Source organism: Lissotriton helveticus, chromosome 1_2 (genome assembly GCF_964261635.1).
Source record: "Lissotriton helveticus chromosome 1_2, aLisHel1.1, whole genome shotgun sequence".
NCBI lineage: Eukaryota > Metazoa > Chordata > Amphibia > Caudata > Salamandridae > Lissotriton > Lissotriton helveticus.
Window position 1 is genome coordinate 118690622 of NC_136058.1, and position 13540 is coordinate 118704161.

At 41.9% G+C, this 13540-nt stretch overlaps 1 protein-coding gene across 2 annotated transcripts in view; it reads right to left on the bottom strand.

Annotated features, from left to right (window-relative positions):
* The window catches only part of FGGY (FGGY carbohydrate kinase domain containing), a 2115431-nt gene that overhangs the window by 739393 nt on the left and 1362498 nt on the right, over nt 1-13540 (bottom strand). For both annotated transcript variants that reach the window (XM_078669875.1, XM_078669881.1), the window contains one exon: nt 6710-6817. In XM_078669875.1, the coding sequence (XP_078526001.1) occupies nt 6710-6817 (108 nt within the window). The remainder of the gene's footprint in view (nt 1-6709; nt 6818-13540) is intronic.

Genomic DNA, 13540 nt, shown 5'->3' on the forward strand with positions numbered 1-13540 from the left:
ACCATCTCCGGTGTCAAGGGAAATGAGGAAAGATTAATGACTTGTACCGTGTCAACTGGTGTGGCTAATTCCTCTGTGTCCCTGACCTCAGTTTCCTGCGATAGTGTTCGCTTATTCCCACGTTTGCCCCTGTGGGGTTTGGGCCTACAGCGACCTTTGGTGGCTGTGTCCTGTTGCCCTTCCTCACACGTTCCATTTCTAAAAAAAAGGTAGAACTGTTGGGCTCTGTATTGGCTAGAATTTCGTTCTCAATGTCACTGAGTCCAGTAGAGCTTAGTGAAGTGGTGCTGGAATTGACAGAACTGGTGGTAGTGGATCTACCTGCCTGCGGACCTGCTTTGGGCTTAGAGATCAGGGAATCATATTTCCGATCAAAAGTATAGATTCTACCATTCTTGTAGTCCGCCTCATCCCTTTTGATCTGACGTGCCTTTCTGTTTTTAATTTCCGCTTGATGTTTGAGAAGAATCTCAACCAGTAGGGTGTAGTTCTTCACAGTGGCCTCAGGTTTATTTAGGTCTTTTATCTCTTGTTCTACTGTAGAGATTTCTGTTTGTAATTTGGCGGTTTTACGGTCAGCACTCTCAATGAGAATGTCTATGAGTGTAATGGAATTCTGATTCAGTGAGTCTTCCCATTTAATCATGAGATCTTGGTCTAGATCATCATAGGTCGGGAAGATTATGGACCGTAGTCCTCTAGGAACTAGTTTTAACCTCAGGTAATGTTTAAGGGTTGCTCCATCCCACCAACGGGAGTTTTCTTGTTTCTTTAGTTTCTCTAGTTTGAAGAACTTATCTCTTAAACCTTCTATACGTGCAGGACCTGCTGTGGCCGATGCCTGGTGTGTGGGCATGCCTTTGGCCAGATTATCAAAGAGATCTGCCGCTGCTTTGTCTCTGTCCATGATGTGATGGACAAGTACGGGAATGAGTTAGATCTGGAGGTTAAAATTGTAACGTGGAGGCACCCAATCTGACACAAATAGAAGTGAACTGATCTGGGGTTTTTAGAAGATTCAGATATCAGGGGCGCACTGCCTCAATTTCTACGTTACGGTGTGTGGTATGGATGATTGTTGTGTAGTGCGTGAAGAGCAGGCGGAAAACACCCTTAACCGTCTGAAAAGAGTCAAAGACTCAACAACATTACAAAGCTGTGCTCTCGCAACTACATTAAGGTGTCACAGAAAAAAAGTACAATGACCAATGTGATTCAATGAACAGAAGCAGATTCTTTCGTGTGTTTCTTGTCACAGCAAGATGATGGTTTATTTGTATCCAGACTTGAGGAATATCACAGTTAGCCGACACGTGTTTCGTCGTGTATAGTTGAGTCAACACGACTCTTCAGGGCTGGTGGTACAAAAATAACGTATGCATATTCAATTATGCGTCATGTCACTGTAACATACTGCATATGGTGACTGGAGTGCATTCTACATGCAGTAGTGACGTGCGTATCCATTCGCACATAGTGGGTGTGTTTAGTGATGACGCTCGAGATCTAGGAAGTGTACCACTACAAGGATGTGAGTGGTTGACTAGTCTGGACCTCGTGGTTGTGTTCTGTGTAGGTAGATAAGAGAGAGACCCACTTATCCTTGGTTGTATACTTTACCCAAGGTTCACAAGAATCTATCGTTTCCACCGGGTAGACCGATAGTATCGGGAATTGGGGGTCCCACCGAAAGAATCGCAGAGTATGTGGATCTTTTCTTGGGACCTCTAGTCAAGAACCTTCCTTCTTACATACAAGACTCCAAACACATACTGAGTATCATGTCAGATATGGAATGGCAACGAGACACCATATTAGTAACCATGGATGTGGTGTCTCTCTATACCAGCATTAATCCCGAACTAGGCATATCGGCCATTACCAAACTTCTATCTAACAGACCGGCTTCACTTTGGGCACACACCAACATGCTACTACACATGATGAAAATCATCCTAGAGAACAACTTCTTTATTTTTGATCGGTAATGGTATCAACAAAAAAAGGGAGTAGCTATGGGCTCCAAATTCTCTCCCTCCTTCGCTAATCTCTTTATGGGGGCTTTGGAGGCTGATTTGATTTGGGGCACCAAAGGAACTCAATACGTCGACTCCATAGTTTTTTGGGGTCGATACATCGACGATTGTTTTCTCTTATGGTCAGGATCTGAGGAACTTCTTCTTTCTTTTTTTGAGTATTTGAACACCAACACGTGGGAAATAAGCTTCACCATGCGACATAGCCTTACCAATATGGAATTCTTAGATCTAGAATTTTATGTGAAGGACAACCGACTACATTCTAAATTGTTCAGGAAACCTACTTTCTGTAACTCTATACTTCATGCCTCTAGCTTTCACCCTGAGCACCAGTTACGTTCCATCCCATATGGAGAATTCCTAAGAGCTAAACGTAACTGTAGCGAATCCAGTGAGTATGATAGTTGCATCTCCAACATGAAAGACAGGTTTCGTAAGAGAGGGTACTCTAATACATCCCTCAAGAAAGCAGAACTAAGGACCAGAATCATCCCGAGACCAGATTGTTTAAAGACACGTACAGAGGCAGAGTCCTCTGGCCAACAAATCAGACTTGTAACAGAATTCAATGCACTCAATCACACCACCAAAAAGAGCTTTAACAAACACTGGAAACTCTTAACAGATGATCCTGTGCTCAAGGAATTTCTGCCAGACAGACCTTCCATCACATACAGAAAAGGATTTACTCTGAGAAACAAATTGAGCCCCACAGTTCCCCCGAACACTACAGCTCGTGATTGGCTATCCACACGAGGCCTTGGATTCCACAAGTGTGGTTTCTGCTCCATGTGCATCTGGGGGAAACATGGTACCACTACTTTCAAGGGTCCTGAAGGGACAGTATACAAAATCAAACATAACATTACTTGCCTGACCAAATTCGTAGTGTACATAATTGAATGCCAATGCGGCAAGATTTATGTAGGCAGCACGATCAGGGCTCTCAAAGAAAGAATCTCAGAACACATGAGAGCTATTCAGAAGAGAGATCCCAGATACCCAGTAGCCCTACACATAGCTGAATGTCAACCTCTGGAGGATGACATCAAAGTACGTGTCTTTGGGATTGACATGATTCCCCTCAATATCAGAGGGGGCAACCGTGAATTGACACTCAGACGTAGAGAAGCCACGTGGATCATGCGTTTACAAAGCGTGGAACATGGGCTTAACTACGATCCTGAGCTTCAATTCTTTCTGGGTGACTAACAGTTACCCCTTGGGATCCTCTATTTGTGACATTCACTGCATTGTTGTTTTTAAATACCAGTCACTGAGTCATGTAAACAAACATAGACACTGCTAGAGATGTTTATAAATTTTTTTTTTTTTTTGGAAGAGGATGAGGCCACCGATTGCATGTACTGTTTAGTATTGAATTTAAGATGTACTGTATAACTTAATGTTTTTCCTGTACTGTGGTCTGTCACATGAATTCAATCACACCGTTTGCCAATTCATATTGAAACGAATTACTGTTGAGAACAATATGAGTGAACTCACGAATGAGTGGTGATGATGGTGCACTCTCACCCTGGTGGCAGCTATGTCATCCAATTTCTCTCTATATATCACACCACATCTATGAGCACCGGCCCACACCAGCCGTTGGTATTCACAATTACGTTTCACCTAATCGGAAGGACACTGCGTAATCAGATTTGACTAGATATTGAATAGAGCAAGACAAAGTAGCTTGACAGTCGTTAGAATTCAATTTTATTCTACCATCAATCGTTAGAATTTCTTCTTCTATCAATATTTGAAACAATTTTGCCCACATATCCTGTTTCGGTACGCATCATTTCCCCTTCCAATAATTGCACGCCTTCATTCGTTTACAAGACAACAACACTTTAAGACGGAACATCTCGCATATATAGCTCCCCTCTCAAACATGGCGTCCATGTTTTGACAGCATATGACTGGACATCGTTTATGTCTAATACTCCTATATGACGACACCTCCCCCCAGGTCACGTGTCCGTACACGAGAGACGACGACCGGGAACCAACAGAGGAGGGATACCACACCACGGGTAAGTTGTTGGGTTTTCTCCACAACAACTATTTTCCCTTTTAAATCAACTTTCAAAGCCCATACGACCAGGCTCTCGCATGTCTAATGCGTGCGCATACAATCTTTTCACTATCTACAGCTCACCGCCAAAGAGAAAACGAACCCGTTTTCTGCAGCACTTATACAGATGGATCCCCTCCCGGTTACTGCCTGATACGCACCCGCATTCAGGTACTGCTTTACTCTCAACCTACCAATGATTTCCGCCTACATTATAATTAATGTCATCTAGAGCGCCGCGATATACGGCACCTCAAGTCTGATATTTTTGGATTTCATGCTTTTCTCTCTACTAGAGCGCTAATATTCGAAGACGCTGACCTACCCAATAGGGCGGAATTTAGCAGCAAAAAGTGTATTTCGCACGTGACTCCACTGGATACACCATTCCTACTCAGTCACAATTTTGATTCTTAATGACATAGTGGTAAGGATACCTTCCACTCTGTCCCCCTTTTGACCTTACTACTCCGATTTCAGCGTGATAAACAGATGTCCTTGGACATCCCCCGTTTAATGCCTTCCTGATGAGTTTTTTCCTTTTTTCCTCCAGTCTCTCTCTTATCTACCTACACAGAACACAACCACGAGGTCCAGACTAGTCTCAACCCATACGTTTGGAGTTGAGTCTTAAGGTAAATACTTTACCGTTTAGAGAGAGTTTGTTTTCTTTTAACTCACTTCGGACACCGCCGATATTTAATTCTAAATCACACATAAACGCTTCCGTTTGAACTTATCACCATTAATTTCACACTTCACTTCACTTTAGATTGCTTTCTTTTGGACGCTTTATCACTTCACGAACCTTCTGTTTGCAGGACTACTGTGTGCGTGCGAACACTCATCACACACTCAGACGTTATATCACCAAACTTCATCACCTTTGCACTACCACTCAAGGTCAACCACTCACATCCTTGTAGTGGTACACTTCCTAGATCTCGAGCGTCATCACTAAACACACCCACTATGTGCGAATGGATACGCACGTCACTACTGCATGTAGAATGCACTCCAGTCACCATATGCAGTATGTTACAGTGACATGACGCATAATTGAATATGCATACGTTATTTTTGTACCACCAGCCCTGAAGAGTCGTGTTGACTCAACTATACACGACGAAACACGTGTCGGCTAACTGTGATATTCCTCAAGTCTGGATACAAATAAACCATCATCTTGCTGTGACAAGAAACACACGAAAGAATCTGCTTCTGTTCATTGAATCACATTGGTCATTGTACTTTTTTTCTGTGACACCTTAATGTAGTTGCGAGAGCACAGCTTTGTACTGTATGGAACTTGCTTTGGCCAGGATCAGGGGCAATAAGTCTTTAGCCAAATTTGATAAGATTTGGGGGTCTTGCATTAGTTGAAAGGCATAAATACTTGATTTGCACATAGTAGATAAGTTGTAATTTATGTAGTCTGCCTGCAACGTTACTCGTAATTGATCTGACTGGTTTTGATTAGCAGTTAGTAGTGATGTAAGTCAATCCTGTTCATGATCTGATTTTTTTCAATTGTTTTTCTTCTTCCTTGATTTGTTTGTTTTATGATTATATATTCATGCTCCCTGTGTTGCTAATACATTTTTTTTTTAAACAATTAATTTAACATAAGGTAAAAGTGAACACTAAATATACAAAAACTCCATTTATCAGTGGACTGAAAACAAGGCCTTAAGTAGTCAATTCCCAAACTCGTGGCTGCCACAGTTCCTGTGTCTCTTTAATTGCACAAACACGGACCTCAGTCAAGGTCAATCCTGCAAGCAAACTTTCAGGCACTGAGAACACTTCAGTAGACAATGGAACAATCCTTCTCTGGCTAATACGATGTGTTCAACGGAAAATGCAAAACAATTAAGCACAAACAAATTCTGTCAGCTTGCACAAAAATGAAGCTAGGAAAGCCACTTCAACAGAAGTGTAGTACACTTTTTTAATAGAGGCATTCAATTCAGGTTTAATCTGAGCTACCACCACCTGATTAACATTTCCCCTCCATGATACTTCCCACAGCCTTGACTTCTCACAAGTTCCAAAGCGGGATGTCATCAAATACCAACGTGAACACAGGTTTTTGATGACAATGTTATGGTTCAGAGGCCTTGATAGATGTTAATATAGCCTGTGTTTGTGCACTGAATGTAATTGAGTGCTAATTTATTTAATGAAAATGGATTGTCCATGTCTTCCAAATGTTCTTGTGCAATGCATTCTGGGAGTCATTAGCCCAAGAGACTGGGTGGGTAAGATTCAATACATTTGCTGGTAAATTATGTAAGACAGCATAAGAAAAGCAGGACAATAAGTGCACGTTATGAAATATGGATAACATACTTTCTCTGCAGATAGTTGGAGACTAAAAATGATGTGAGGAATTAGAAGGTGTAAACCCATTAGTCATTATGAATAGAAACTAATCATTAACAATAGAAGCTGCCACAGACTTTTTTGTTAACAGCACTAGTACAGTCATTTGCTTACCAGACAGCTTTTTTTTACCTCGTTTCCCTGAAATCAAGATATGTTGTGTACACACATTCTTGTAAATAAAGCTTTAGGAGAGGCTCACCAGTTTTCCTGTGGCACTTTGGCCTCCCTCATTTAGCCAGAATCCTGGAAGCATGGCTGAATAATGTGGACCCCAGATGCCAGGAACAAAAAGAGGAGAGTCACTGATCTAGGAAAAATCAATATTAAATTGTTGTGTGTTAGATTCCAAGCTTTTGTGTAACGGGATCAGACAATCATCAACCAAATGCAGAATTAGTATAGTTAATATGGATATTAGCTTGACTGACTGCTAACATAGATTTCACACAAGCTTCAAACATTTTCTCTTTTACACTTTTAAGCCATATCAATATTGACACTACGCTTAATAAATTCACATATTGCAAAGGTACACTGCACTATTGTCGGTCAGAGCAGAGATACCCTGCGAAAAAAAGAAAATAAAGCAGTTTGTGAGTGTATGTAAATAGTGGGACGTGTCAGGTACCAATGCGTATACTGTATACAAATGCTTGTTTAGAACCTTACCCTTTTGAAATATCAACACAAGAGAGCCCAAAATTAATAAATATGCAACCATTAATTTTGAAACTGCAACTTACTTCTTTGCCCTGAAGATGTGATTATGTGTTTTTTCCTGGTCCTGCGGAACTGAAATTAAGCGATGGGATGCACACACAGAATGATTGCCTGAGATCTTTACACACCCAGTAATTCAGGGTGTGGTAAAACCACACGCAGAAATACAGTGTATGCACAAAGCTGACCAAGACATTAGAGTCACATAACACCATTTAGCCTCCCTACAGGTTTTGAGAGTGAAATGGGAATCAGACCTGGGCAGGTTAGAAGATGACAAATACAGGACAGCAGTACTCCTGGGAGGTGGCCATCCGGTTGGGTTTCCGTCTGGTCCAGTTGAAGTTACTACATAGGCCCTGCTACACTCAAACACACCTGTATGCGATAGGAGCGATTGATTTGGACTGCTGTCGAAGGAGGTCTGGCCAGAGGGGCAGCCTCTTGTATACCTTGTGGGAGTGCCCCAGACTACTGAGATTTTGGACTGGTGTACAGAGTTGACTCTTGCAGGTCATGGACGATGTCCTGATGCTCACCCCCAAATTGTTATTACTTTGGATTGGGGGGGGAATGCCCTTAGATAGATACATGCTGGCCCTTTGCAAAACAGCCCTAGCAGTAGCGAGACAAGGAACTGTAAGACGGTAAGGGAGTACAGACACTTCAAATGTATGGGTATGCTTATCCAACATGGAGTGATGTAGGCAGGTGGAGGAACATATCTACCGGGTGAGGGGATGCCCACAAAAACATGTAGAAATATGGGGACAATGGTGGGAACACTTGGGTATCCGGCGACACCACTTTAGGTCTTACTTTTGGAGAATACATTTTACGGGAGACCAGGACAGGCTCTGGAGACAAGGAGGGAGGGGGTCCAATGGCATTGATGGAAGAGACAGAACTCATTTGTTCTTATGTAGTTCACCATCGGGTACCTCAAAGACTCATTCTGTAATGACACATACTGCAGCACCCAGGGGGAGGAGCAAATGTATTATGCTCATGTTAGAAGTTGGGTTACTGGTTGACTTTGGTGCAAGCCCTGGTCAAGCAGCAACCACATAATACACAATTCCCACACTTATGATGGCCTTTGATTGGTTTGAGGTTCCACTGGGAGGCATTCTCTCGGTGTGACCCAAGCCCTACGTCTTGCGTGCTTGACCAATTTTTTGATTGGCTCAAAACAAGACACCTAGACATTAAATTCACCCTGACCAAGAGCAAGACCTCCTTAACATTCCTTGATGTGGTGGTTAGACCCATAAATGAAGAACTAAGGACAACTTTACATCATAAACCAACTGACAGGAATACGATCCTCCATTCCAAAGGTCACATCCCAGGAACCTGCGGGATAATTTGCTGTATGGCCAGCTACTCAGATGAAACTGTTCACGGAAGGAGGATTTTGAAGTCCATGCAATGGCCCTTTAAATAAATAGGGATTCGAAACGCATTGGCACGGTTGACCATCAGGGTAAGAGTTTCTCATAAAAACATGAATAGCAACAGAGGGAAATAATGTGTCCAAAATGCACAATTCCTTCGTTGAGTCAAATAGTTTACCCCCATTGGTTGGTAACCCCAGCCTGTTTCACTGAAATTGTCATTATTTGAAATGTGGGTTACCTAGTTTTTCTCGTGACTGGTAACAGTTACATTGAATGTCATTTGAAACTTGTTTTGATGTTTCTTTTTTCTCAGTTTGTCTTGATGTTATGTAAGTGTGAAGTGTAGTCCATATCTGTCTTGTGAACTTAAAAAAAAGAATAATAATTGGAAAACATTGAATAATAAAATGACGTAGACAATCATACTCATTTGGTCTGAGTCAGTCTAAATAGTTGGCAGCCTAACAAACGGTCAGCTAGATACTTCGATTTTTATTGCATTTACCGTCCCAATCTGGCTGTGTAAAATAGGGCCCATCCCTCTTTATAGCTAATAACTTTCAAAAAGTGGCATTTTTAAAATTGTGATCAAAAACCCAACTTCACCAGTAAATATGGCTTTTCACCCCAATTCCAAAGACACCAAACATGAAATAGTTCCCTCTTCCTAGCTGGAAATGACACTTACTAAATATACTATGTCAACTCCAATGTTATCATATGGGAGAGATAGGCCTTGCAGTAGTCGAACATTAATTTAAGAGTTTTTCACTACCAGGCCATGTAAAACTTAAAAGTATGTGTCCTACTTTAATAATATATTGCACCCTTCCCTCTGGGCTGTCCGGGGCCTACCCTAGGCATGGCATATGTATTAAAAAGGAAGGTAGGGCCTAGCAAAAGGTTTATTTTGCCTGGTCAAAATGGCAGTTTAAAACTGCGCACACAGCACAGGTTCTTCAGGGGAATGCCTGAGACATGTTTAAATTGCTAATTAAGTAGCTGACGCAATCAATGCTGCAGGCCCACAAGTAGCATTTGAGTTACAGGCCTGGGTATATGTAGTACCACTTTACCAGGGACTTATAAGTAAATTAAATATGCCAATTGCGTATAAGCCAATGTCTCCATGTTTTAAGCAGAGAGCACAAGAACGTTATCACTGGTTAGCAGTGATAATGTGCTAAATAAGTCCTAAGGCCAATAAAAATAGGTCCAGCAAAATGGTGGAGGAGAGGCAAAACATATGGGGGAAGACCACCCTATGGTTCACAGGTCTAGCTGCTCAACAACAAGTATAGAAAAAAAGTATGCCATCTCGGTTTGCCTAAAACAGATAGCTGAGTCAAGAAATACCATTAAATGGATGTTTGGCACAATGACACACACCTCCAGCAGCAGGCAAAGGGTACAGCAACAGGCAGTCATTTTGTCATCTCTAGTGAAAGGGAAAGTGTCAATACACAATTCACTGCCATCCTGTGGCCTGGAGGGATAGTGAACAAAAATAAGTGGGCCAACAAGTCACCAAGGAGAATATATATAGACAAGTTCCCAAACGGTAATGAATTGCAATAAAACGTATAGGCTTTGTTGTAAGATTGAAGCAAATGGCATCAGTATGCAAAACACAATAAGAGATGCACCACGTAGTGGAGATTATCCACCCTTCCGTATGGGCTGCAATGTTAGCGCGTCCCGTCGCATTAGCAACTCTCCGGTCAAAAGATCTTTTGACCAGAGAGTTGCCAATGCGACGGAACGTGCTAACATTGTAGCGCATACGGACGGGTGAAAATTGCCTATATTTATTCTCCATGATTAGGAATGCCATTTGAAACAGTCTTGGGCAGATGCCACATTTCTGCACTAAATTTGGAATTGAACTCTAGTGCATGCCTTTTTGATTAATATAGGTGTTTGACTTTTTTGCTGCCCTGAAGAAGTCCAAGGTTTAAATGAACGAAACACGGCTCATGGTTTTTATGAACTGAACACAATTAAATAAAGGAAGAAACGATAACCTATGGGCTGTATAGACACTGTTATTCATAGGGAAGTATCATATCACACTGTTTTATTTTGACATTGTCTCGGTTTATATGTTTGTCTGCATGTGGTGCAGCTCCAACTTTAGTCTGGACAGTTCTATAAAGGGCGTATTAACACACATATGATAAGTAGTGGAAATAAAGGGTTGATTTTTAGCAGTTTAATATGCAAGAAGCAAGTACATGGGACACTTGCAAGCTGAGGTTCAAGAGAACGATTTGAGTTGCTGATGATACCCAGATTTGTGAATGATTTATCCAGAGAAAGGAGAACAATCGTAGATGCCCAATTAGCTAGCTTCTGGTTATCATCCACGTCTCTGGTGACAAAAAGCTGTTTTTTGCCAGGATTAAGCTTTAAGAAATGTGTGGCCTGCTAAAGCCTGACTGTCCATTGGACATTTCAGACACATGACCAAGATATCTGGTTGAAGGGGCGGACAATTTAACAAGTTGCAGGGTATGGCAGCGTAAACGAAGAACTGGGCTCCCATGTTTGGTAGAGTGTAGGGTAGAGGAACATTTAAAAACTCTTAGTGGAAGCCACGTATGGAACAATAGCATACTAAAACCCGAATTAAAACAGATTTTAAAGTAGGGCTTGTATTTCAACCTGAAATCCTAGCAAGGGTGTTGTTTTGAAATGAAAAAGCAGAAGTTATATCATAAGACATATCTGTACACGGTAGCACTTGGAAACAAACACAATGACCGATCCTAACATCCGGATATCATTCAGCTGTGGTGCAAATGCTATTATGTTCACGACAAAACACACTTAACTCTGTGTCCCCAACTAACACTATAATAAAAGTCATATTTAAATTTACGTGCATTGGAAATCTAGCAAAATAAAAGTCAGGTGAGGATATACCGCAGCGCAGGAATCGCATGAATACGGAATGTGTGTTTAGTTTGGCTGCACATTCTCCAGTGAATACTTTCCAAGGAGCACGTGTCCTGCTGCCAATTATAGTTGAAGGCAGAGAGGACTGAAGTGTACAGGGCTTTAACCTGAACTAATCTAACATTAGTAAACACGACTGTCATATAGTAATGAGGGTGGGCAAAAACAAAACACAGCGGAGGCACGCACAAAGCCTCGGATCAGCGATTCCTAAAAGAGTTTCCTGTTTGGCACAGAGCGGGAGACAAAGTTTGAAAAACACAACACACTACGCGCGAGCTCTCGAAAACAAAGGAAGGCTTCCTTCGGCGCAGAGCGGCGCGCGCTCTTCTTGCCGGGCCGGATAACTAGAACGGGAGGGCGGCAGCGTCCCCACGGCACAGGCTTGTGTAAACTGATGCATGCTCTAGTCTACAGTGAGGAGCGGAGGCAAAGGACGGGTCATCCGAGGATGGTGGATTTATGAGGAGATGTGCCTTCCACGAGCGCGGCTCACACCCTGTGGAGATGGTGTGGGTTTACAGAAATCCCTCCTCAGATACAGTCTCAGAACTTGGCTGTACAGTAAAAGATTGTATTAATAGACCTCCTCCCAGGCTGCGTGTCTTTGTTCTGAGGACACTTCCCTGAACTGAGAGATATGTACTGTGTCAGCCGAGTCCAACCAAAGCCGGCTGGAATGGGGCGTTGACAGTCTAACACCACAGACACTTCTAAAAGGAAACTGAACGGAAGATCGCTTAATTTGAAAGAAATACACATGAGAGGTTTTTGTTTATTTATATTTGCTGTTTTGTTAAGCATGGTGCAGGCCGTAGGAGTTCTGGGGGTCAGGGAGAGATGAGCAACGCTGAAATTATTAGAGTTTTGTAGAAGTGATAGGGGTAAGCTGTTAAGCAACTTTTTGGGGATCAGAGAAAAATAATATTTATATGAGGATGGTAGAGGCAGCCAAACAAAGATTTTTGGGGGGGAAATAACAATTTAAAAAAAGAACAACAAAAAAATCAATGCTGTCAGGGGCTTCCAGGGCTGAGCGCTTTCTGTACCTCTTATGAAGCCTAGAAGCGCTCTCTAAGTGAAAGACCACGTAGAACCGACCTGCAAGTGAATGAATGAGGTGAAGGTCAACCAAATTATAGAGCTGAGGCTTCCAACCTTTTGTGTAGTAAGAGCTCCTTGTGTTAAACTAATATCAATGCGTGTTGCTAATATTATTAGCGTTGTAACATTGACTACATCGAACAAGATTTTTGTATTTATTTATTTAATGCAATTTTATATAGCGCGAACATTACCCAAAGATGTCAGAGCGCTTTACAAAAGAACCAGTTGTCACACTAGTGAACTACATGTCCAAGTTTACCAGCAGTGATCACCTCAGTGGATCAAGAAGGTTGCTAGCAGTAATTTTAAAAAAGGCTTTGTCAATGGAAGTCTTGGACATAGGTAATACATGGCAGCCACAGTGCCGGTGGCTCTAAAGTCTTCATGTTAGTAAATAGTCTCTGCGTATGATTTATCACTCAAAATCACCTTTGAATATATTTTGATAATTCATCCATTTTCTCCAAACATTAACTTATGAGTTCTGAAAATACACACATTTTCATCTTGGAATACAGCTTTGTTAAACATGTTCATTTAACCAAGTAAAAAGTTCCAATTTAGAAGATTCCCACAGGAGAGCTAATGACTGGTAGCTGGAGGGCTGCCAGTAGTTCACAGGCTACTCTTTGGAGACGCCTGTTGTGGAGATTCATGTTGTGCATGATGCCCACAGAGTATGGTCAAGGATAGCAGCACTCTAAGCACAAAGCAGTAATGCAAGAGTGTGTAAAAGGTACCTTCACAGGCAGTGTCGTTTGAGGTCATATGTGACACATTTTAGGAGAGCCAAAGTCTTACTCAGTAATCTGAATACCGGTGGCTTTGTAGAATACAATTCTTTA